The sequence below is a fragment of the Pleurodeles waltl genome, chromosome 8 (genome assembly GCF_031143425.1).
Source record: "Pleurodeles waltl isolate 20211129_DDA chromosome 8, aPleWal1.hap1.20221129, whole genome shotgun sequence".
NCBI classification, from domain to species: domain Eukaryota; kingdom Metazoa; phylum Chordata; class Amphibia; order Caudata; family Salamandridae; genus Pleurodeles; species Pleurodeles waltl.
The window spans coordinates 769,549,922-769,575,250 of record NC_090447.1 but is presented as its reverse complement, the minus strand read 5'-3'; the positions used below and the strand labels follow the sequence as shown (position 1 = coordinate 769,575,250).

The 25,329-nt window shown below is 45.3% G+C and overlaps 1 protein-coding gene across 3 annotated transcripts in view; it reads right to left on the bottom strand.

The window, feature by feature from the left end:
* PHKA2 (phosphorylase kinase regulatory subunit alpha 2) overlaps nt 1–25,329 on the bottom strand; it is a 512,688-nt gene that overhangs the window by 105,250 nt on the left and 382,109 nt on the right. For all 3 annotated transcript variants that reach the window (XM_069205013.1, XM_069205014.1, XM_069205015.1), the window contains exon 23: nt 13,438–13,594. In XM_069205013.1, the coding sequence (XP_069061114.1) occupies nt 13,438–13,594 (157 nt within the window). The remainder of the gene's footprint in view (nt 1–13,437; nt 13,595–25,329) is intronic.

The window sequence follows — 25,329 nt, the reverse complement described above, 5'->3', positions numbered from 1 at the left end:
TTCCGTCCCACACACAAAACAGCTGTAGGAGAAGGAGAGGTAGTTTATGCTACTCACACTCACATACAATGAAGGGCTACGGCAAGGGCAACAGCAATACACAATTACCCCATGAGGGTCATTCTGCTGGAATTAGGGCAGAAACCTGATGCCACTAGAGTACCCTTCGCTAAAAGAGACTTTAGCTGTGAGAAACTTATGACACTGAAACTTGTGGTTATCTTTGAATAAGTATTCTTTGCTGAATATTGTCTATTAAAGTTATTTGCCTCCTTGTTTCTTCTAATATGATTCTACGGAGTGTGGCTTGCTTACAAAATATAATCGGCAGGACTAGTGACAGAAAACAAAGCTACAGCTAAACATTTACTATCTGAAATCTTAATCTGAGGATCAATAGCTTTATTGTTTGAGATTCATGCCAATCCCATTGACCATAATTTTAAGTATGTCCAAGTATTACCCACCCTAGCAGCCAGTAAATTGTCTTCTCTGCATGGTCGTCTGCAGTGAAAAATAGCAAATCTGAGGCATTCCACCAGCACGACATGTCTTAAGCACCTAACCTTTCTCTAAGGATATTATGAGCATTGATCCTCACTCAATTAGTTGTTTATTATCATAAATTTAGTGTGATGTCTAGCCATTACGAAGTAATCAGCTAAACTAAGGTATTGAGCTGCGCGGGGAGGTGTAAGTAACTCAAAATCACATGAGGAGGGGCCTGAATTTCATCCTTTCTCAGTAAAGGGGTGCAACTTTTAGAATCTAATATTAGAGGTGCTACCATTCTCATGACTAATTGTTGAAATTCCTGGATGATTCTCCATAGGTGCTGAGCAGTTTGAAGGAAACAGTCTTGTTTGCTCAAGACAGGAAAGCTCTGCAGGGATCCAGATCTCTAGCTCAGGAAGAGTGTATCTGTAACAACTGCTGCACAACAACCTCTACGTTGCACAACATACAAGACTGGGTACAGCACATACGGGCTGTGCCACGCCTACCAGCGTAACTCAAGTGAATTTCAAAGAGTTCTTCTTAAATTTTGATTTGAAAGGAGAGGCGGAGCTTGCCTGTCTAAAAGATGGTAGTCTGAACGGTTGGTTCCTTTAGTCGCATGTAAATTCCTTCAGTTACTGCGGTGGCAGGGAATCCCAGGTGAGGTATCCACTCTAAGTGCAGCACTGGGTCCAACAAGACAGCGCAACCCCAGGGGTGATGGCCAAAAGCGGTAAATGACATTGCAAGTCAATCAGCAGCTTGACTGAAAGAAACCTGGACCTAGGTTGATGGGACACTGGATGGGGTGCACTGGGAATGAAACACACATTGACACAAATGGGACAGTGACACAAATACTACTCGTCCTACTGATATTCAGAAACTCACAACAGAACCTATGGTTTATGCAGTTGGGGGGCACGGAATGCTCATCATGATGATCTGACACCCATGTGGCGGTAACCTCATCAAGATGAAAAAACAGATAAATCACCACCCAAATTGACATTTGACCCCCAGAAAATCCACATGCGGAAGGGAGTATGAGGTCGCCTCAAAGAAGATGGAATTGACAATATTTGAACCTTTCTAAAAGAAATGTACCACAGCCTGCCAACCATATGAAGTAAATTAGATACTCTAACATACAGAATGAACAGGATGTCTGAGATTGGACACACACATGACTAGGATGGATATGGTTGAACCATGTGACTCAGAAGTCGAAAACGAGACTGCCGCACAGACAGCAAATTGGTCCAAGTTAAAAAAAGACTTGCAGCAAGCCAAAAATGAGATGGAGGTGCTCTCTCAGCAAAATAATCTCCATATTATGGGTGTTCATCAAACAACAAATATATGAAATGTGGAGCAATTTGTGGAAAAAACTACTACTTGACCTTCTAGGCAAGAGAACGTTTCTGAGATCTTCATAATGGAACGTGCACATCGATCCTTGGTGGGAAAACCAGTACCGAGAGCCAACATCTCATAATAGCCAGAACACCATATTATAGGGATAGTGATGCAGCTTTGAGAAAAGCCAGGGAATTTCAGAAATTACAACATGCTGGCATGGGGAGGTCACTGTATGTTGACTTCACGCTGCACTGAGGCCATTCTCCCCAACTAAAAGTAAACTAAAAGAAATGATCAATGAGTACAGAATGCTATAACCTGCCCACCTCAGAATGGTTATCTACAGCAAGGCCTGTGTCAACACTGACTCTCAGGAGGTGCTGAAAGAGCTCAAGAATCGAAACACAACTGAGAAATGGACTGCTGATGCAAGGGAGACAAATGGTCTTGAGGAAACTTTCTAAACTTGCATCAATGTCTGCCTGTCCACAATGTACAGATGGTGTATTACATTGTACACAGTGGATAATAACGTTAAGTTGAGCAAGAACTCTGAGTGAATAATGATCAGAGACATAGACACACAAAGCAGCAAAATTAATCTATGCATCTGATTGTTCCAAACTGAAATATACTTGATGGCTGTCCCGCAATAGTTCAAAGTAAGAATGATGTGCGGGCACAGATGCTGGTGTGGGTCAGGTTCCTGTCAATACTATTACCAGGATATATATTTTTCCCTCGACTGGCTGACCACAAACCTGACATGTGGTGCCTGCTGCGCGAGCAGTGAGGGTTGAGCCTTACATGCACTGTCACTATGTGTGCCCCACCAAGGGGGATACCCTGAAACCGGTCCTAGGATGCTTGTTTCCGGTCCAGGGAGGACCTGGCTTGACAGTTTGGGCTGGACTGTTCCCATGAGGAACAGGGTCAAGACTGATTTGAATATAGATGGGTCCAAACTGGGGTGGGGTGGTGGTCCAAATTAACAATGGATTAAACCCAGATCTTTGTGACGGGGGGTGAATGTTTACATTGTTCAGCATTCCATCCATCATCTGTTCTTTTTGCATTTGTTGCCCCAAGTGGGAAGGGTATGCCCAGATGTGGGTCCTGTGCTCACTGCGCCACTGGATTCATGCTAGCCTAGCTGATGAGGGGTGATACCCTGAAACCTGTCCTAGGATGCTTGTTTCTGCTCCAGGGAGGACCTGGCTTGGCAGTTTGGGCTGGACTGTTCAAGGCTGATTTGCATATGGCTGGATCCAAACTGGGGTGGTGTGGTGGGCAAACAAAACGATGGATTAAACCCAGATCTTTGTGACTTGGGGTGAATGTTTACATTGTTCAGCATTCCGCCCCTCATCTGTACTTTTTGCATTTGTTGCCCCTAGTGGGAAGGGTATGCACAGACGTGGGTCCCGTGCTCACTGCGTCACTGGATTTAAGCTAGCCTAGCTGATGAAAGGTGATGCCCTGAAACCAGTCCTAGGATGCTTGTTTCCGGTCCAGGGCGGACCTGGCTTGCACTTCAGGCTGGACTTTTCCCATGAGGAACTGGGTCAAGACTGATTTGCATATGGCTGGGTCCAAACTTAGGCAGGCAGCTTAAAAATTAAAACCCAGGGTTAAGTACATCAATTTGTTTGGAGATACGATCGTATATATCAACAAATCGATCTATTTCATTATCCTTAATGTAGATGTGCAGGAATTACAGAGGGGCGCAGCCCCTTGGCCCTAAAGGGGAAACTGCCCCTGGAAAGGTTAGAAGAATAGCGATCTAAATTGAGAGACCCACTGGAAATAGCTTTCCTACAATAACACAAATGGCTCCAAATACCACACTGAACATTTGAAAAAAACTGAAAAGGAAATGCTATTCAGTACCTTTTAGCATGCAAGCCAGAGGGGTCTTAATATGACACATCAGGAATGTAGATTGATCTACATAATATAGTAGTGCATTACTAATGCCATATGCAAATATTGGGCAGAGGGACCTTAATTGTGCATTAGACACGGGCTATGACTGATATTCAAGCACACCTAGGGGCCCTTCAGCCATGACACGCACATTATTGGAAATAATGCTACAGGAGGGGCTGGGGGACCTCCAGCAATAGCGTCATCCTGACGGTGCAATGTACTTATATTATTCTGTGATGCGCAACGTATACTCATGCACAGATTACTGGTTGGTATTTAGAGACATTGTGCCTTGGGCGCAGGCATGGGAGCAACTAGTGCGGACACACTCAGATCATTCCACTGTGTTCCTAGACTTTGCACTCCCTCGCACACGGCACACAAGTTTCACCTGGCAATGCTTGTCGACTTCACTACACGATTCTGTATTTTGATTGGAACTAGCCACTGCTAGGGTGGAATACTTTAAACACAATACGGGACCTGTATCAATCTTTCAGAGGGTTGGGAGACTTTTATGGTCTGCACCTGAGGGGTGAGCATACCCAAGTATGCAGGAGTATTAAAATCAATACAAGACCATTTGTCTAGACTGGTGGCCGAACTAAGGGGGTTATTCTAACTTTGGAGGAGGTGTTAATCCGTCCCAAAAGTGACGGAAAAGTGACGGATTTACCACCAGCCGTATTACGAGTCCATTATATCCTATGGAACTCGTAATACGGCTGGTGGTATATCCGTCACTTTACCGTCACATTTGGGACGGATTAACACTCCTCCAAAGTTAGAATAACCCCCTAAGTCTACTGGAAAAACAGCATGAAACATCACGTGACAAAAGTGAACTGGGGGAAATACGTATAAAAAAAGAGCTGGCAGAAATGGAGATGAGGTTCATGAAGAATATGCAGCTGCCAGAATATGTGGAGAGAGGGATAGACTGGACGCTCCCCTGGTACATATAATGTACCCCAAGCGGGAGTGATCATCAGTGTGCGTTTAAGACATTGGTCATATATTATACGAAACACAACACAAGCAGACAGGTTTCAACAATATTATACAGATCCATATCCCTCCTGCACATTCTCCACTGCACAAGAAACAAAATAATACTTATATGATCTCACTATCACCTGGCTTGAAAATAAACACAGAGAGAGATGCTGCAGGCTCCTCTCATGGCAGCGGAAATAGTAGAAGCAATCCAAAGCATGCCGAGTGGTAAAGCACAGGGCACAGACAGATTAAATGTTACCTTCTAGAAATAATTTTTAATAGAACTGACCCGACATTTGATAACATTATTTGATGCAGTGGTGCAGAATGGTTGCGTACTACCCTCAATGAGAGAAGCGATAATAGTCACAATATTGAAGCCTGCCAAGCAGGTAGACTAGTATTCATCGTATCGACCCTTGTCATTACTAAATACTAATAAAGAAATATTTCCCAAAATACTGGAAAATTTGATTAGCACAAAGATGTCGAGCCTGGTCTTGCCGGAGCAGGCTGGACTGATACCGGGTAGATCCACTGGGCTCAACCTCTGAACATTCTTTGGGGCAGTCTACCAGTTAGACTCACAGGGAGACGCAGTGGCAGCTTTCCCTGATGTTAAAAAAGCACACAACTCAGTGAAGTGGGAATTAATGTTCTCTGTTTTGTCTAAGACTGGGGTAGGAAATATCTACCTAAAATCAGTGTGTCTGCTCTACACTCATTCGGTAGCCTCTGTCTAAGTTAACAGTGCAATAACAAAATTAGTAAAATTCGGGTGGGACACACATGGGTGCCCTCCATCCTCATTGCTTTACACGGTAGTAGAAGAGAGACTCCCAGGCGTACTTAATATATTACACACCTATAGAGGCTTGACATTCTCTAGGGACAAACTCATACTGTCTACATATGTAGATGACATGCTACTATATGTTCGGGACCCTTCCACTAATCTCACCACACTATTAACTAACATAGTACAATTTAGGAGACATGCTGTTCTTAGGGTAGTAGTACAAATCATAGATGTTTGCCCTCACTGTAACCACTACACGTTGCTTGGCAGAGTTCCGTCTGAAGTGTATAGAGGAGCTGGTGCACTACCTTGAGATAAGAGTACATATGGACCCTGAGGGATCGACAAAAAAAATATAATATTACCAAAAAAACCTTTCCTTTTTCGCTACACCTCTCCGATCTGCTCCGGTCTTGCATTGCAGGTAGAGGCTCCCAGCCTGCCCTGGGTCCAATCCTAATGCTGTTTTCATGCTGCTGGAAGCATGAAGGCAGCGTTACGATTGGACGGAGTGATCAGCCCGGGTGCTCCGAGGCAGAGTGGGTGCCTCTGCCTGCTCTCTCCAACCCGGCACTGCGTTGCTGGGTTGGAGAGAGCCTAGTGCGCATGTATGTTTGGCTGGCCCGAGACGGGCGGACAAACATACATGCGCAATGAGGGGGAGTGCTGTGCACGCCCCCTCTGTCACGCCGTGGCCCAGACCCTTTTACAGTAAAAACATAATAATGAAAATGTCACTTACCCAGTGTACATCTGTTCGTGGCATCAGTCGCTGTAGATTTGCATGTTTTGCAATAGCTCGCCATCTGGTGTTGGGCCGGAGTGTTACAAGTTGTTTTTCTTCGAAGAAGTCTTTCGAGTCACAGGACCGAGTGACTCCTCCTTTTGTGTCCATTGCGCATGGGCGTCGACTCTATCCTCGATTGTTTTTCGCCGCAGAGGGTGAGGTAGGAGTTGTATTGTAGTAATAGTGCCCATGCAATGGAGTGACTAAGTATGTACCTATATAAGGTTGAAATGATATATATATAAATAGTTGAAGGTAACTTCCGAACTGCTACAGGCTCCCGGGGAGGCGGGTGGGCACATGCGAATCTACAGCGACTGATGCCACGAACAGATGTACACTGGGTAAGTGACATTTTCAGTTCAATGGCATCTGTCGCTGTAGATACGCATGTTTTGCATAGACTAGTAAGCAGTTATCTCCCCAAAAGCGGTGGCTCAGCCTGTAGGAGTGGAAGTAGTCTGAAACAATGTTCTTAATACGGCTTGCCCTACTGTGGCTTGTTGTGCGGATAACACGTCTACACAGTAGTGCTTGGTGAATGTGTGAGGCGTAGACCATGTGGCTGCCTTACATATTTCTTGCATTGGGATGTTTCCTAGAAAGGCCATGGTAGCACCTTTCTTTCTGGTTGAGTGTGCCCTTGGTGTAATGGGCAGCTGTCGTTTAGCTTTAAGGTAGCAGATTTGGATGCATTTAACTATCCATCTGGCTATACCTTGTTTTGATATTGGGTTTCCTGCATGAGGTTTTTGGAATGCAATAAATAGTTGTTTAGTTTTTCTGATGTTTTTAGTTCTGTCAATGTAATACATTAATGCTCTTTTGACATCTAATGTATGTAGTGCCCTCTCAGCTACGGAATCTGGCTGTGGGAAGAACACTGGAAGTTCCACTGTTTGATTTAGATGGAACGGTGAAATAACCTTTTTGGTAAAAATTTAGGATTAGTCCTCAGGACGACCTTATTCTTGTGTAGTTGTATAAAAGGTTCTTGTATTGTAAACGCCTGAATCTCGCTTACTCTTCTTAGGGAAGTAATGGCGATGAGGAATGCAACCTTCCAGGTTAGGAACTGTATTTCGCAGGAGTGCATGGGTTCGAAAGGTGGACCCATAAGTCTAGTTAGGACAACATTTAGGTTCCATGAAGGAACAGGTGGTGTTCTTGGTGGAATAATTCTTTTAAGGCCCTCCATGAATGCTTTAATGACTGGTATCCTATAAAGGGAAGTTGAATAGTTAGTCTGCAGGTATGCAGATATTGCTGCAAGGTGTATTTTAATGGAAGAAAAAGCTAGGTTAGATTTTTGTAAGTGAAGCAAGTAACCCACTACATCTTTTGGAGTTGTGTGTAATGGTTGGATTTGATTAATATGGCAGTAGCAAACGAACCTCTTCCATTTACTTGCATAGCAGTGCCTGGTGGATGGCCTTCTGGCTTGCTTTATGACTTCCATACACTCTTGTATAAGTTGTAAGTGTCCGAATTCTAGGATTTCAGGAGCCAGATTGCTAGATTCAGCGATGCTGGATCTGGGTGCCTGATCTGTTGGTTGTGTTGAGTTAACAGATCCGGTCTGTTGGGCAGTTTGATGTGTGGTACTACTGATAGGTCTAGCAGCGTTGTGTACCAGGGTTGCCTTGCCCAAGTTGGTGCTATTAATATGAGTTTGAGTTTATTTTGACTGAGTTTGTTTACCAGATAAGGAAGGAGAGGGAGAGGAGGAAAAGCGTAGGCAAATATCCCTGACCAGTTCATCCATAGGGCATTGCCCTGGGACTGCCTGTGTGGGTATCTGGATGCGAAGTTTTGGCATTTTGCGTTCTCTTTTGTCGCAAACAAGTCTATCTGAGGTGTTCCCCAGATCTTGAAGTAAGTGTTCAGAGTTTGGGGGTGAATTTCCCATTCGTGGACCTGTTGGTGATCTCGAGAGAGATTGTCTGCGAGTTGATTCTGAATCCCTGGGATAAACTGTGCTATTAGGCGAATTTGGTTGTGAATTGCCCAATGCCATATCTTTTGTGCCAACCGGCTCAACTGTGTTGAGTGTGTCCCCCCTTGCTTGTTTAGATAATACATTGTTGTCATGTTGTCTGTTTTGACGAGAATGTATTTGTGAACTATTATTGGTTGGAAAGCCTTTAGTGCTTGAAAAACTGCTAGCAGTTCTAGGTGATTTATATGCAGTTTTGTTTGATGTACGTTCCATTGTCCTTGTATGCTGTGTTGATCGAGGTGTGCTCCCCACCCTGTCATGGAAGCATCTGTTGTTATTACGTATTGTGGCACTGGGTCTTGGAAAGGCCGCCCTTTGTTTAAATTTATATTGTCCCACCATAGAAGCGAGAGGTAAGTTTGGCGGTCTATTAACACCAGATCTAGAAGGTGACCCTGTGCTTGTGACCATTGTGATGCTAGGCACTGTTGTAAGGGCCTCATGTGCAGTCTTGCGTTTGGGACAATGGCTATGCATGAAGACATCATGCCTAGGAGTTGTAATATCATCTTTGCTTGTATCTTTTGTGTTGGATACATGCGTTGTATGATGTTGTTGAAGTTTTGAATTCTTTGTGGACTTGGAGTGGCTACTCCTTTTGTTGTGTTTATTATGGCTCCTAGGTACTGTTGTACTTTGCACGGCAGGATGTTGGATTTTGCGAAGTTGACGGTGAACCCCAGTCTGTAGAGGGTTTGTATGATTTGATTTGTGTGGTGTGAGCACTTTGATAACGAATGGGTCTTGATTAGCCAGTCGTCTAGATACGGCAATACATGTATTTGCTGCCTTCTGATGTGTGCAGCGACTACTGCTAGACATTTTGTAAAGACTCTTGGTGCTGTTGTTAAACCGAAAGGCAATACTTTGAATTGGTAATGTATTCCTTTGAATACAAACCTTAGGTATTTCCTGTGCGATGGATGTATTGGTATATGGAAATACGCGTCTTTGAGGTCTAAGGTTGTCATGTAGTCGTGTAGTTTGAGCAATGGTAGCACTTCTTGTAGTGTGACCACGTGAAAGTGGTCTGATTTGATGTATGTGTTTACTATCCTGAGGTCTAGGATTGGTCTTAGCGTTTTGTCCTTCTTTGGTATTAAGAAGTACAGTGAATAAACTCCTGTGTTTATTTGTGTGTTTGGTACTAATTTGATTGCATTCTTTTGCAATAGTGCTTGAACTTCTGTCTCCAGGAGCTCGGAATGATGTTGTGATAAATTTTGTGCTCTTGGTGGTATGTTTGGAGGGAATTGTAGAAATTCTATGCAATAACCATGTTGGATAATTGCTAGAACCCAAGTGTCTGTAGTGATTTCCTGCCATGCTTTGTAATAATGACCTATTCTTCCCCCCACTGGTGTTGTGTGGAGGGGATGAGTGACATGTGAGTCACTGCTTAGTTGCAGGGGTTTTGGGGCTTTGAATTTTCCCCTATTCCTAGGGAATTGCCCTCCTCTGTATTGGCCCCGAAAGCCTCCCCTGTACTGTCCATGGTAACTGGACGGTGTTGCCTGTGAGGTGTTGGCTTGTGTGGCCTGACCCCGAAACCCCCCTCTAAAGGGTGTCTTGCGGAAGGTGCCGTAGTTTCCTCTGCTCTGCGGGGAGTAGAGTGCGCCCATTGCTTTAGCAGTGTCCGTGTCCTTTTTACGTTTTTCTATCGCTGTGTCCACTTCTGGACCGAACAGTTCTTTTTCATTGAAAGGCATATTGAGAACTGCCTGCTGTATCTCTGGTTTAAACCCAGACGTTCGTAGCCATGCATGCCTTCTGATGGTCACGGATGTATTAATTGTCCTTGCAGCTGTGTCTGCTGCGTCCATGGAGGAGCGTATCTGGTTGTTTGAAATGTTTTGACCTTCCTCAACCACTTGCTTTGCCCTTTTTTGTAGGTCTTTGGGTAGATGTTCAATGAGGTGTTGCATCTCATCCCAATGGGCTCTGTCATAGCGCGCAAGTAGTGCTTGAGAGTTGGCGATGCGCCACTGGTTTGCAGCTTGTGCTGCGACTCTCTTTCCAGCTGCATCGAACTTGCGGCTTTCTTTATCTGGGGGTGGTGCATCCCCAGATGTGTGGGAGTTGGCCCTTTTCCTAGCTGCTCCTACAACGACGGAATCTGGTGGCAGCTGTGCAGTGATGAAAACAGGGTCTGTAGGGGGCGCCTTATACTTTTTTTCCACTCTTGGTGTGATTGCCCTACTTTTGACCGGCACCTTAAAAATTTATTTTGCGTGCCGGAGCATACCAGGGAGCATAGGCAGGCTTTGGTAGGAGCTGTGGGTGGAGGAGAGGGTGTTGAATAAAAAGTCATCCTCGACCTGTTCTGAGTGGAGGCTTACATTGTGAAATTGTGCTGCTCTAGCCACCACTTGAGAATACGCAGTGCTGTCTTCTGGTGGAGATGGCTTTGTAGGGTATGCCTCCGGGCTGTTATCTGACACTGGGGCGTCGTATAAGTCCCATGCGTCCTGATCCTGGTCACCCTGGCTCATGGTGGTGTGAGCTGGGGAATGTGATGGAGTTTGTGCTGGTGAGACGTGAATTACAGGTGGAGGAGAGGGTGGTGGAGTAACCTTTTTCACCACCTTTGTTTGTGGTGTTTGTTCAGTTTGGAACTCCAGTCTTCTCTTTCTTCTAATAGGGGGAAGGGTGCTTATTTTCCCTGTTCCCTCCTGTATGAAGATACGCTTTTGCGTATGGTCTACATCGGTAGATTGCAGCTCTTCCTCGAACCTATGCTTTCGCATTTGGGAGGTTAGTGAATGCTCCTCTGTATAAGAGCCTGAAACTGGGTCGGTTGCAGGTTGTTTTGGCGCCGAAACCCTGTCTGCATCTTTTTTCGGCTCCGAGCTGACTTTTCTTTTTTTCGGGGCCGAAACCTCTCGGCGTCGATCTTCGTCGGTGCCGCTGTCTCGGCGTCGAGCCGTGTCTACACCGCTATCTCGGTGTCGATGCTTGTCTCCAGCACTTTCTCGGTCCCGAGAAGGCTGCGTACCGGTGTCTCGACCGGAGTCGGACTGTCTCGGCACTGTTTGGACCTTTTTCGGTGCCGACGGTCGGTCACCGAATTTATGGGTCGAGCCATGGCCTGGTGGCAGTGGCGTCCCCTGGGCCTTGTCAATCTTCTTATGTGTTGTTTTCGACGTCTTACTCACGGTTTGTGGGTCATCGAATTCCTCGGAGTCCGATTCGTGGATCGAGAAGGTACCTTCCTCTTCTTGTTCCTCGAACTCTCGGTGGGCTGTTGGCGTGGACGCCATTTGAAGTCTTCTGGCTCGACGGTCTCGGAGTGTTTTTCGGGACCGGAACGCACGACAGGCCTCGCAGGTGTCTTCACTGTGCTCAGGTGACAGGCACAGGTTACAGACCAAGTGTTGGTCTGTATAGGGGTACTTGTTGTGGCATTTGGGACAGAAACGGAACGGGGTCCGTTCCATCGGCGTTCTTCAGCACGCGGTCGGGCCGACCAGGCCCCGACGGGGGATCGAAAAACTACCCCGAAGGGCACCGGAGCTCTTCGATCTTCGATGCGGTGTTGAATCTAACTACGCCGATCCCGAACGCAACAATACCGACGAAAATCTTCCGAATTTAGCTATCTTTCCGTTCCGAAACTCGGAGCGACAGGAACACGTCCGAACCCGATGGCGGAAAAAAAACAATCGAGGATAGAGTCGACGCCCATGCGCAATGGACACAAAAGGAGGAGTCACTCGGTCCCGTGACTCGAAAGACTTCTTCGAAGAAAAACAACTTGTAACACTCCGGCCCAACACCAGATGGCGAGCTATTGCAAAACATGCGTATCTACAGCGACAGATGCCATCGAACACATAGTTTATTATGTTCTTACTGTAAACGTTTTGCAGCTGCTGCTGGTGGGAGGGGGTGGTTGGGGGGGGAGGACGCTCCTCAGCCATAGCGGAGGAGGCGCCCCTGAATGTTACACATTTTTTTCTATTAGCGGATACGCCATGCCCTTGGAGCTACAATAGGCAATGCATTTACACAGCCTTCCTCACTTAGCATGCTTATGTATATAATCAAACCTACTCACCATAAATGCATCATACCTTGGTTATGTGCACTCAGCAGGGGGAACACACCACTATAAACACAGAAAAGTCGCCGGGAATGGGCAACTGATTCAAAACAAGACATTACAGCGAAACAATGGCTACACTTCTCAATCTAAAGTATATCACTACAAAATAGACACAGGCTGATTAATTTGAAGTATATGCAGAGATATTATACCCCTATTAATCTGCACAAGTATAGTATTAGGGATAATCCCAGCTGTGCAAGATGTCAGGCTATGAAAGCAGACTTTATATGTCTAGCATGGGAATGCCTGGACATAAGGGCTTACTGGGACAAGATATTCACTGACATAATCAAAGTGATAGGGATCCCAGTAACATCCAATCCTATGTAATAAATATTCCAGCCATTGTTAGAAAGTTCACTGTGTTGACCCTATTAGCTAAGGGGTATGTGTCGATAAAGTGGGGCAGGGGACCAATACCAACAATAAGAGAAAAGCACAATAACCTGGTATACTGTAATGAAACAACTGAGATTTACAGCCTGCTGATGCATCCCACGCCCAGGCCACGAAACATAAGGGGACTAAATAAGGCATACTTAGCTCAATGCACTACAGAAAAAATTGACGAAGCTGGAACACCAGACAGTGTGTGACTAATGCTCCCATATTTAAATGCATCATGTGGATGGAGGATGCTACTAAATTGTACATGTGATGTGGTGTGTCTGACCCCTCTGCTCCCATAATATAGCTGCTGTAATCAAACTGTTTTGTTGAAATGTGACTGTGCTGTGATACATTTCTTACAGTACAAAACATGTAAATACTGACGCAGTACCTGTATTTATTCATTATGTATCTGTATCATCAGTTGTGATGTTTACAATGGAAATTTATAAAATAAAATAAAAAAATACATTTGAAAACAGGTTTTCCAAATGCTATCTTATTGACACATATATAAGTGAGTGCTTAGTTTGTGGGACTACACAAAGTATTAAGTAATGTACCTCTGCAAGGACTTCCACCCTTTTCTTCAAAATCCCAGATATGTAACGGATCAGGCCCCACTCCCGGCTAAGGCCGGCCTTACTGTAGAGTTCACTGAGGAGACTGTGTACTGTGATTCCATACTGCCCAGAGAGATTGGTGTCCCAGTCAGGGCCTCTGTGGTCAAGAAATGATAAATACAAATGTTTTGTGATATCAGTAATAATCAGTAATAACATTTTGTTGCTGCAAAACTTGATATACATCATGCAGAAATTTAAGACAATATAAAAGACATGAAAACCCAATGTAAAAAGTTGACATTGGATACTATTTTACATTTTAAAAAACAATCCTTTCTAAAAAAATCATGTGTACCCTAAGACATTCTTATCAGCCTTACCCTTAAACTGACACTCTCATCGTTTCCACCAGGTGTTAATAAAATGGGATGCCGCACATATCACAAACAGGTCATAACTGGAATGGTTGCCAAAATGTGGTGTACATAACTAGAATGAAGCAATTCCATGGCAGTTATCATCTCCTAACCAGTTTCCCAGAATACAGGCAATATTCAGGCGCCTCTTATATGCTTACAAAAAGGGCAATAATAAAAGCAAGGTTGTCATTATTTCGCAAAAGTTGCAGTTACAAAAATACTTTTGCGAAACATGGTGCTAACCCTGAATCTGTAAACTGTCTACTTTCATACTCAAGGCAACCTAACCAATGTGATTTTACTATAAATTTGCCACTTTTGGCACTTTAATGTCAGACAAAAGCAGAGAAATGTTCTACAGCTTGAACACTACTTGTCACCTTTCTGGGCAGTGTGCTTCAAAAGCTTCACTCAAACTCGCCACATATGCTTTTGATGCCGAGCTACTTGTGCCCCATAGGACACTGAGCTTCAAAATGGATAGCCGATTCCAGATGTACCCACACCAGCACATCCTCCAAGAGCTGTCCATGGTATACCATGGCCGGAGGGGCCCCTGCACTGCCCAGGCCAAGTGCATGGGCAGCGCAGGGGTCCCTCTGGGGCACCCTGCACCCCGTCTCTGCCAGCCGTTTCATGGCAGTGCTACCACCATGAAACAGCTGGAGAAGAAGGGATTCGTAATCCCCAAGGCAGCACTGCTTGCAGCGCTGCTCTGGCAGATTAGGACCACCAGCACTGCCAGACCAACTTTAAGTCGTAATCTGGCGGTGCTGGCGGTCCGCCCGCAGCGCTACCGCCGTGGTTGTAATGTAGCAGTCAGACCACCACATTGGTGATGGTCCGACTACCACTGCGACCCTGGTGGTCATTGGACCGAGACGGTCGTAATGAGGGCCTATGTGTCTGTTGACTTTTTCAGCATGCATTACAGGCATAATTCCACAAGACATACAATTTAGCCAATGCATTGCTCTATGTCAAGAACGTAGTGCAACACAGGTTAGAGATTATGGGGGTTAATACCACTTTGGAGGAGGTGTTAATCCGTCCCAAAAGTGACGGTAAAGTGACGGATATACCACCAGCCGTATTACGAGTTCCATAGGATATAATGGACTCGTAATACGGCTGGTGGTATATCCGTCACTTTACCGTCACTTTTGGGACGGATTAACACCTCCTTCAAAGTTGTAATAACCCCCTATCTCTTTTCTGAAAAGGCAAAGATATACGCAACAGCAAGGGGATGGCCATTTCTAAAAAATCTGAGCCAAGTGCTCAAAGCCCAAAGTGAGTCTTGATCCACACTAGACACCAATGTACTTACTTTTTGGGAGAATAGTCCCGATCGAGTGGCAGTTGGGGAACACTTTTCACATCAGGCAATGCTTATGAAAGTAACTTCAACAACAATATTTGAAGTGTACCTACAATGAATTTGACTAGTTTCCTTCAATGGCTGTACTTGAGGCTTTACAAAAGGTGAAAACACATATAAGGTCAATACACAGGAACAATGTATTATACAGGTGGTTAACTCAACATGATTCAACCCAGAGAATGGTACAGAAGCTGAGAGAATCTGCATGAAAACAATAATCATTGGAGGGGAAATTGTGCTTTTTTAACCCTAAAAATGTTACATTGCTCAGTGATCTGTTTGGCAGTGGATCTGAAAAAGTTCTAGTGCTTTAGGCCCAGGTGATTTTGTCGGCTAAGCTGGGTATAAGACAGGGGTATAGGATTTTGTTAGACTTCATTGCATCCTACACAGTTGATTGAAAAGATTTCTTAAGGATTCTTAGTAAGCATAACTGTTTTGCAGCATAATAAAGTTGAGTCACTTTGGCATCAGGCATTGAGGCATATGCAAATAATAATGATGATGATGAGAATGATAATAATAACAATAGTCAATAGGGTAAAGGATGTGGTGTAACGGGCAGAACTGCTAACTTCAGAGCTGGGGCACCATGTTCATGTCTCCCTGTAGGCTCAACAACATCCTGTGATTCTGGGTAAATCACTTAGGGGGTCATTACGACCCTGGAGGCTGGCTGAACACTGGCGGTAACACCGCCATCAGGCTGGTGGTGTTCCGCCAGTGTATTATGACCGTGGCACATTAGCCATGGCCATACCGCCTGCACCTCCACTATACCGCCAGGCTTCCGCCAGGTGGTCATAATCCTGAACCGCCAGCCTGTGCATGGCGGTAAACACCGCCATGGAAAGGCTGGCGGTAAGGGGGACTCGGGAGGCCCCTGCACTGTCTATGCACTTGGCAATTTCGGGCAGTGAAATGCGTGACGGGTGCTGCTGCACATCAACATTGCCGCCGGCTCTATTATGAGCTGGCTTCAATGTTGATGTAACTTTTCCGCTGGCCCAGCGGAAATGTCAAAATAGGGTGCCACGCATACCGCCAGCACTGGTGGTATTGTGGCGCCAGCGGCGGCCTTTTTTCTTCAAGGCCGCCGAAGTCGTAATGAGGGCCTTAATCTCCCCACGCCTACCAAAAATGAATGTGTCCTTGAGTAACAATTGGTGCTCCAATACCTTTGGGTTGAGTGTGCTTTATATAAAAACTGCAAAAAATGAATAAAACAAAATGCTTCAGTGCTTGTCTTTCCTTACACTTAAATAACAGGTGTTACTATTACCCAACTGGAAGTATGAAGGGCAAAGTTAACCTTTAAACTCCTGACATATAAGTCACAATGGATTTTGGCACTAAACTACTAACTTATCGAGCAATCGTGCTAGCTTTAAAAAGGTAGAAAACCACAAAATTGAGAGTGAAATTGACTTTTTAATACCAAAAGGTTAATGATTAAATAATTAGAGAACTGTGCAACAGAGTGAAGGCTGATATGTGCCTAAATGGCGCAGCTGTCATAAATGTCCATATTCCTTTAGTGATACTACTTGACTATATACAGACGCAGAAGCTGAATCCATCCAATGCTTTTGGCCTTTGCTCAACTAGACCCAGAATTCTGCACAATCTCCCTGATGTCGGAATAAGATAAGAGTGAGCCCCAGTGTAACTGGTAGCAGAAAGAAAGGGAAAGGAATTCATGGTCATAGAGATGATAAGTGAACAAATAGATAATTCAGAATTTCCAGGCATGAGTAATTTGTGTTTGTATGTTGGTGACCACAGGGCAGTAAAGGGATGTAATCACTAAGCATGAGGCTACACTGATACAATCCTCTCCACTCAGTCAGTGGCATTTGGAAATCTTGATACATTGTCTTCAGAAGTCACAAGGAGCAAACATGCTAGTGGCTCAATCTCACAGTCTGTGGGCAGAACTGGCTTGATGGCAAGTATGGAATCATCTTTCTATGCTACCTTGAACTACCTCTTCTTTGTAATCATCTAATGGATCAGATCAAAAACCACAGTCTTTCATCTCATAATTGCACTGATGCACATATTTATCAGTGTGTCAATAATGCCTAGGATCAGCACACTGAAAAATAACAGGGTATCTTTGACTGGAGGACTGGATCTGAAGAAATAACCTTTCAATAAGGGTAGAATCACTTGTCTACAGCAACTTCTAAGATCCATTGTGTCAATATGTCATGTGTTGTACTGATGAGGTATCAACTACACCTTCTTCAAAGACGGCAAAATGTAGATAATGTAATCATTTTGCCCCGAGATTCAGAAGTTTGTTTCAGGCACCAAATAAGAATTTGGTGCCTTCCATTTAAGTTCAAAACTCTAAAAAAGCTTGTTGAAAAACTCCTATGCCTGACCCGAAGGCTTTATATTTTATTGTACTGTACTGATATGCGATTTCCTTTCCCTTGCAAGGCTTAAAGCACTTTCTGGATTGTCTGAAAGTAGCAACTCTATATCTATGATTTAGTTCTTCACTGCCTTGACAAGGTCATGTTGTGCTCCAATCTGCCTAGGATTCTTGAGCACCTCACGAATACAAGGTTGAACCAGTGTAGGCTGTGGTTTGGACTAAGAGAGAACAAGTATACATTGAAGAGATGTGGGAAATCATTGAGCTTTACAGGACAACTCCTTTTGTGAAACTGATGCTGTGAAGAATGTAGTGTCACAAATTGTATTCTGTCAACTTTTGCAAAGGGCCTCCCACTGCGTGGAAACATGTCACACGTTTTTCATAACTTTTGATCTATTTGAGATAGAAACAATTTTGTTAAAATCTGGAGATTATGCAGGGGGGTTATCGATTAGTGGCCCTGATTATTGGCCTGCTATTACAGACCTCCTTTGTTGTCAGGTAAATCTCTAGATCTTTTGCTTTTTAGTCAGAAGGCCTGCAGTGGAGTTCCACAATTCTTGAGGGTGGTTGAAACAATGAGAGGACACGAGTTTGAAGAGGTCTGTGGTTGAATAACTGGTATCCCAAATGTTCTTTGAATAGTGTGATTACTTTTCTTTTTGTGCGATTGCTCCGAATTCTGTATTGCTATCATACCTGTTCTCTCTCCCTGTTATCCCCAGCTCTTTTAAGCTTTCTGATTTTCCTTATTTGAACATTTATGGCCACCTTAAGCGAGCCAACCTTCTGGCATGCCTGTTTCAAAATCACCACTTTGTCGAATATCTTGGTGAGCCACTGATGACAGCGGTTGAAGGATATTACTGGATTTAATAGCCACTTTACCAAGAGTTCAGCCCATGTTGATGCTCTTCAAGGGACTGTTATATATAAATCATGTTAGGTGTTGTTAGAACTGGATGCATGGGTGGGTGATTTAAACCGAAGTTAATGAGGCGGTGGTCTCTCCAGGTACTGAGATGTATACTTTTATTTGTGATCAGACCTGTTGAGGCAAATATGTAATTGAGGGTATGGCTTGTAACAGGTGTTGTTCAAGGGACAACATGGTGATAACTGAGTGCTTAAAGGATAGTGAATAGGCTGAGGTCTGGTGTCGAGCAGGTTTATTGAACAAGATATAGAGATCTCACAGGATACATGGATTATTGTGGTTGAATATGAGAGAGCGTAGCTTATATACTCAATATTAACATGAAATGTTTATGAACTAATGTGTAATAATGCCGCATAGAAAATTTATTAATGTATTTTGCTAAACATGTGTTTGAAATGTGCCCACGGGAAGTGGCCGCCAATATATACGGGGACTAATGAAACTGACTAATGATGATGAAATGTTATGTTAAAGTATGGTTTTGCACTAATATTAAAAGGTTATATGCTAAAGTTCTGTTAATAAATCATTAGGCCTAGTTAGCATGAGTCGAGGCCTAGCTGCCCGGTTTCATATTAAATGTGTTTTTCTAACGTACAGTGTGCTGACTTGCTGAAGGACATGAACTCTTGTTTTTCCAAAGCAAGAAGATGAATGTAACTGTAGTAGATCGGTTCTCAAGAAATTTGACTTGCTTAGTGAAACATTCTTGCTGAATGCAACAGTGTAGACTACTCGTAGGTACAAGGTCGCCTGAGCTGGTACAGACAATGGAGCCACTGACTGAAGATGTGCAAAGGACCACGAGAGTATGAAATCATACCGGACATTCGACCCGCTGAAGACGTCAATCATAAGAACCAATAAACTACGTGAGAACAGTTATGGGGTGACAAATTTGATGAGCTAATTGAAAGCCTATTGGATGGAGATAGTGGGGTGCAACCCCTCAACCAATGAAGAATTAGGGGACTATTCAACAGAAAAGGGATAAAACCCCTTGACACAAGGAAGTAAATGAGACTAGGAGATAGAGGAGGGGGAGATGCTATTGCGATTTGCTATGACCCCGACACTTTGTCACTCTGCATAGAGACTTTGCTGTTTGGTTCTTAAAACCATCCTTGCCTTATATTGCCCGTTTACACTTTACCTCCTTATGAGGAAAGTGCCCCTTTACCCGACTTGCTGAATTCCTGGCTGATGGCGAATCAACTGATGCCCTGAGGACGAAGACTGAATCTGTGTGCTGACCCAATACGAAGGGTAACTATATGATGATGAAATTGTTATTGTCTGTTTGCTTTTCCTTTCTAGGTACCAACTGCTTCTTTTGACAGAGATTCTAGTTAGATGTTTTCCTAATTGGTGTTGCTAAATTGTTTTTGCAGGAAGCCCAACATGCCAATGCTAATTCAAGGTTAGATGAGGGGTTCACTAAACAGACGCAAATGGACAAATGACTGAATCTATGCTTTGTTGAATAATGTGATAATGATAATATGCTAAGGATAATCTATGTTGACGTCGTGCTATATTCTAATATTCGTGATTCTTGCTTTGATAAAATCTTATCAGAGTTGCCATATTGTGACTATGCTAATGTGTTTCTTGGTTTTAAGACTAATAAACTTATTAGTAGAATTGTAATCAATAGGGAATAAACTTCATATAATAGTACTAAACTGGTGTGGTTATTCATGACTGCAAGGTCATGGTGGTTTCTGAGTTTTATTAATGTCTTTGACTAATCTGAATTGTCTTATTATGGTAAATATTGATGACATGATTGACATATTGATTGACATGCTGATTAGTTATCTCGTCCTAAGGTGTCTTCAATCAGGGTCAAAAGATTCATTGGCCTAAAACGAGTCCCAAAGTGAGTAAAATAGTCATAAAGGGACGCGTTATCAAATGCAATATCCGATACTGAGTCCAAAGGGGCACTGGTGAAGGCTGTATTCTATGGAGGTGTTCTTTAGACAAGAAGGAATGAGGCAGGGAAGGTCGACAGTGAAAAACAGCTAAAATGTAAAGATTCAAACTCTGGTTTAAGTTATCATTGATCGTTACAGTGATTGGAGAGTTTTTGACATCCAGTCCTATCCTCATTTCTTTTTGTAAATTATTGGGGATGGCTTTAGGTAGTATAGCTGGAGCATCATCTCCCTTCCAATCTTCTGTAATACACAGAAGGCCCAGCTAGTGGTCCAAAAGCCCAACCATGAGTCACATATGTGGATTCCATTCTTCCTTGAGGATCTGGTGTTCACAATGAGGCATGTTAGGTCTTTGTATATGGGTGGTCGCAACGTTGAGTGATCCCCATTTTCTTTGGGGGATGCTGCTTGTTCAGCACCCACATGGGGCGGGAATCTGGAGCCTGGACAAACTAACATTAAGACAGTCTGTGCCTAGGTATCAGATGAACACTCTGATGATTAAGCTGGACTATTTTGCCCAACAGTGAAATGAATGATTTATGGATCAAATCTGTTTATTGATTTTAACATATAAAAGTACAGAGCACCGAAGCATAGTCGCCAACATTTCAACCACCAAGTTACTAAAGTTCCAGACTGGCATGAGGAAGTCCATCCACAGAATCACTGTTCTATTGCCAGGAAGGACCCCTCCCCCGCCAACCGCCTCCTGTCATCCAAACGGACGAGGTGGCCAAAGCACAAAAGTCTGTTGAGCTCAGAGCTCCGTACATAGTATAACTGAACATATAAATAACTGACAATACAACAACTGTGCTTCCCCCCATAAGGCTGTGCCCCTCTCCCGCCCGTGCTCTCTCCCCCTCCCTGCATTGTCTCAGATCCCCCCCAGACCCCACTAGGTCAGTCACCCTCTAAGAAGTTCGTGTCAGCCCCAAGACCCTCATATAAGCTCAGTAAATTCTGTCGACAAAATCTGAAGAAATGGTTTCCATAGCGTACCTATGTCACCCACTCTCTGCTGAGTAAGCTTCTCCATTGCAAGAATGAACCACAGTTTCTGGAGCCAAGACACACACGTCGGTACCCTGTCTGTACCCCATAGTGCTAGTATCAATTGCAGTGCCGCATTGAGGGCCAGGGCCATCTGTCGCCCCTTCAGCGATCGAAGGGGAAAGGTGAGGGGGTTGGGTAAACCTAGCAGTACATACAATGGAAATCTAGGAATCTCGGTCTGAAACACTTTGTCAATATCGTCTAAAATGCTCGCCCATATCTCTTGAGCTTGGGGCAATGCCAGAGCAGATGCACAAGTGTGCCTGTATTACCACACCCCCTCCAACAAAGGCTAGACTTGGTGGAATCCCATGCATGTATCCTTGCTGGGGTATAATACCAATAAGAAGCCACCTTATATGCCGTCTCCGTCCCCGCTGCATTATAGGGCGTATGATGTGTTATATAAAAGATTTTGTCCCATTCCTCCTCAGAGATCTCCCTCTCCAGCTCCCTCTCCCATCTCAACTGCCCTTTAGACTTAGGCGGGTGCTCCACCCCCTGCAGAAGCCTATAAAGTTCTGAAATCACTCATCTATCATCCTTCTTCGTCAGCAGCCATTTCTCGAACGGTGTGAGCGGCCTATCCATCAATGCTCAGTTCGCTGGCAGAAGGGCCCAATGTCGCACCTGATAGTACATCAGCCTATCTGCCTCTGTCAGGCCATATGTCTCCCACATCTAGTCGAAGGAAATCACTCCCTACTCATCAAAAAGGCTCCCCATTCTCTAACAACCCCCATCGTACCAACGGCGCAGACTTTCCACTTGCAGACCGGATCCAAAATTAGGATTCGCGCCTATCTGAGTCAGAGGGGGCGGAAACGGCGTAAGCCCCGACCGACATGCCACTGCGTCCCATACACGTAACGTCGCCCCGTAATCGGGGAGGGGTAAAGGCCCGCGCCCTGTGTCGACGTCGGAGCCAAGGCTCCTTCCAAATGTGAGACCCCGCCACCGCCTGATCCATGAAGCACCAATGTTTCTCAGTAAGTGGATGACTCCACTCTAAAAGAAAACACAACTGTGTCGCCTGAAAATATCGTAGAAGGCAGGGGACCGCCACCCCCCTTCTCCCCTAGAGCGGTACAAGACCTGTCTCGGGAGCCGCGCCGGACACCCATCCCAGATACATCTCAGGACCGCACACTGAAGAGTCGCTATCGTCCGAGACGGAGGAGTCAGAGGAAGCACCTGGAACACATAAAGTATATGCGGCAACACAGTCATCTTCAACGCCGATACCCTACCCAGCCAGAAAAGTTTATGTTTCCCTCAGGTCTCCAGATCCCGCTGCACCTCACGAACTAACATCGCATAATTCAAGCTCAACGTCTGTGCAACTGAAGGCGCCAGATCAACACCCAGATAAGAAAGCCGCAATGTCGACCAGAGAAAGGAGTATCGAGCTCTCAAATCCTCCTCGTGCTCCGGGCTTACAGACAAACTGAGGACCTGGGACTTCTGCATGTTCACCCGAAACCCAGAGACCTGGCTGAACTCACCGATTATCGCCATTAGCGCAGGCAGTGAAGTCGTGGGCTCCGCCAGGGTAAGGATCACATCATTTGCGTACAGAGTAATGAGATGATGATCTCCTCCGAACTTAACGCCAGAAACCAAGGGACTGTTGCGTAAACGCTGCACAAAGGGCTCCATATATAGCGCGAACAAGAGAGGAGAGAGCGGGCATCCCTGTCGAGTCCCCCGTCTAATTGGGAATGGCAAAGACAACGTACCATTAACCCGGACCGCAGCCCTAGGTGAATGATAGATACAGCGGATCCACGTCCTAAAGCCCGGACCTAGTCCATAGCGCTCCAACACCCGGAAAAGGTAAGGCAAATGAACCCTATCGAACGCCTTCTCCGCGTCAATAGAGAGGAGAAGTGCCTCCCTATGGGATCTACTGGTGTTATGTATCAAATAAAGAAGCTGCTTCGTGTTATCGCTGCACTGTCGATGGGGTATGAAACCCGCCTGATCCGGATCAATAAGACCCAGTATGTAGGGATTAAGGCAGTGGGCCAGTATTCCAGTAAATAGCTTGGCATCTATATTCAGAAGTGAGATCGGCCTATACGAAGCACACTCCTCTGGGTCCTTCCCAGGCTTATGTATAACCGCAATAGTGGCTTCTAACATACTGGGCACCAGGGCTCCCGACGCCTGAAAGGAGTTGAAGAGCCGCACCAGGAGCGGTGCGAGCTCCGCGCAGAAGGTCTTATAAAAGAGTGCCGTAAAGCCATCAGGACCGGGGGACTTCCCAACCTTTAGGCGTGAAATTGCCGAGATGACCTCTTCCACCCTGATAGGCTGGTCCAAGGAAGACGCTTCCCTCTCGCCAAGAGGGGTAATTGCTATCCCCTCAAGGAATGCAGCCTGATCCGCATCACCCTGATCGTCTGCCGCGTATAACTCCCGATAGTACTCAGCGAACGCCTCTGCAATTTGATCACTTGTTCGCGCTTCTCCCATCGAAGGGGAACGGACCATTTTTATCGCCGACGCCATGCATTGTGCTCTTAACCGGTGCGCCAAGAGCTTCCCACACCTATTACTCCCAATGTAGTATTTGTGCTTGAGAAGCACTATCGCGTACTCTGCCCTGTCCCAGTCCAGCCGTTTCAACTGCTGCCGCACCTTCTCCAACTCCCGCCATATTCTAGGTGCACCGGTGGACTTATGGGAGCGCTCCAGTGCCGCCACCCTCTGCTCTAGCAACACCCTCTGCTCTCTCCTTGCTTTATTATCTCTAGCTGATAGCGACATTAACTCCCCTCGCACCACTGCCTTCAAGGTCTCCCACAAAGTCTCCAAAGAGGTGTTCCCATCATCATTGAGACTAAGATAGTCCGTAATCACGCGCCGGAGCGACTCCTCCGTTGCCCTGCTCTGCAACATCGCATCCCTAAAGCGCCAGCTCGGACTTCCCACCCGGCCCATGTCCATGGTAACCTCCACAGTAATAGGTGCATGATCTGTTAGGACCCGAGGCTCAATTGTTGTCTCCCTAACTCGAGAGGTGAACTCCTGGGAGGCCAGAAAAAAGTCAATACGTGCATACGTCTTGGTAGCCGCAGAATAAAAGGAATAATTCCTAAGCGTAGGATGCGCTCTTCTCCAAACATCCTCCAGTCCACACTCAGCCAACCACTGTCGCCCTGGTGCCCTCAATGCTCCAGTCTGCCCAAAGCGGTGCCCAGATCGATCCAACTAATTGTCCATCACCAGATTAAAGTCACCGCCCACTAAAATGGCACCATCCGGCGTATTAAGCACCGGGGAAACAGCCTGTCTCAGGAAGGTTTCTTGCTGCGCATTAGGAGCACACAAGGAAGCAATGGTAAAGGAGAAGGCCCCCACCCGTATTCTAAGAGCCAAAAGTCTGTCCTGCACCTCATGTATTTTTGCTACCACATCCCCAGAGAAGGCCCTCGAAAGCAGTATTGCCACCCCAGCATGTTTCGTGGAGGTCGAGGACCAGAATTGCCTGGGGAACCACTTTGAGCACATGCGATATATGTCCCTTGGCAGTAAATGCGTCTCCTGTAACAAGCAAATATGACTACCAGACTTCTCAAGACCCGACAGGATCGCCAATCTCTTAGCCGGGCTATTAAGCCCGCGGACATTCAAGCTTAGACACTTAATAGCCATGCATCCCAGAACTAGTTTCGCTCAGGGGGGAGGGACCCATTGGGGGAGCCGAAGCCCAGAACAGCACCAAGGCAGCTCGGAACTACAGGGCCAGT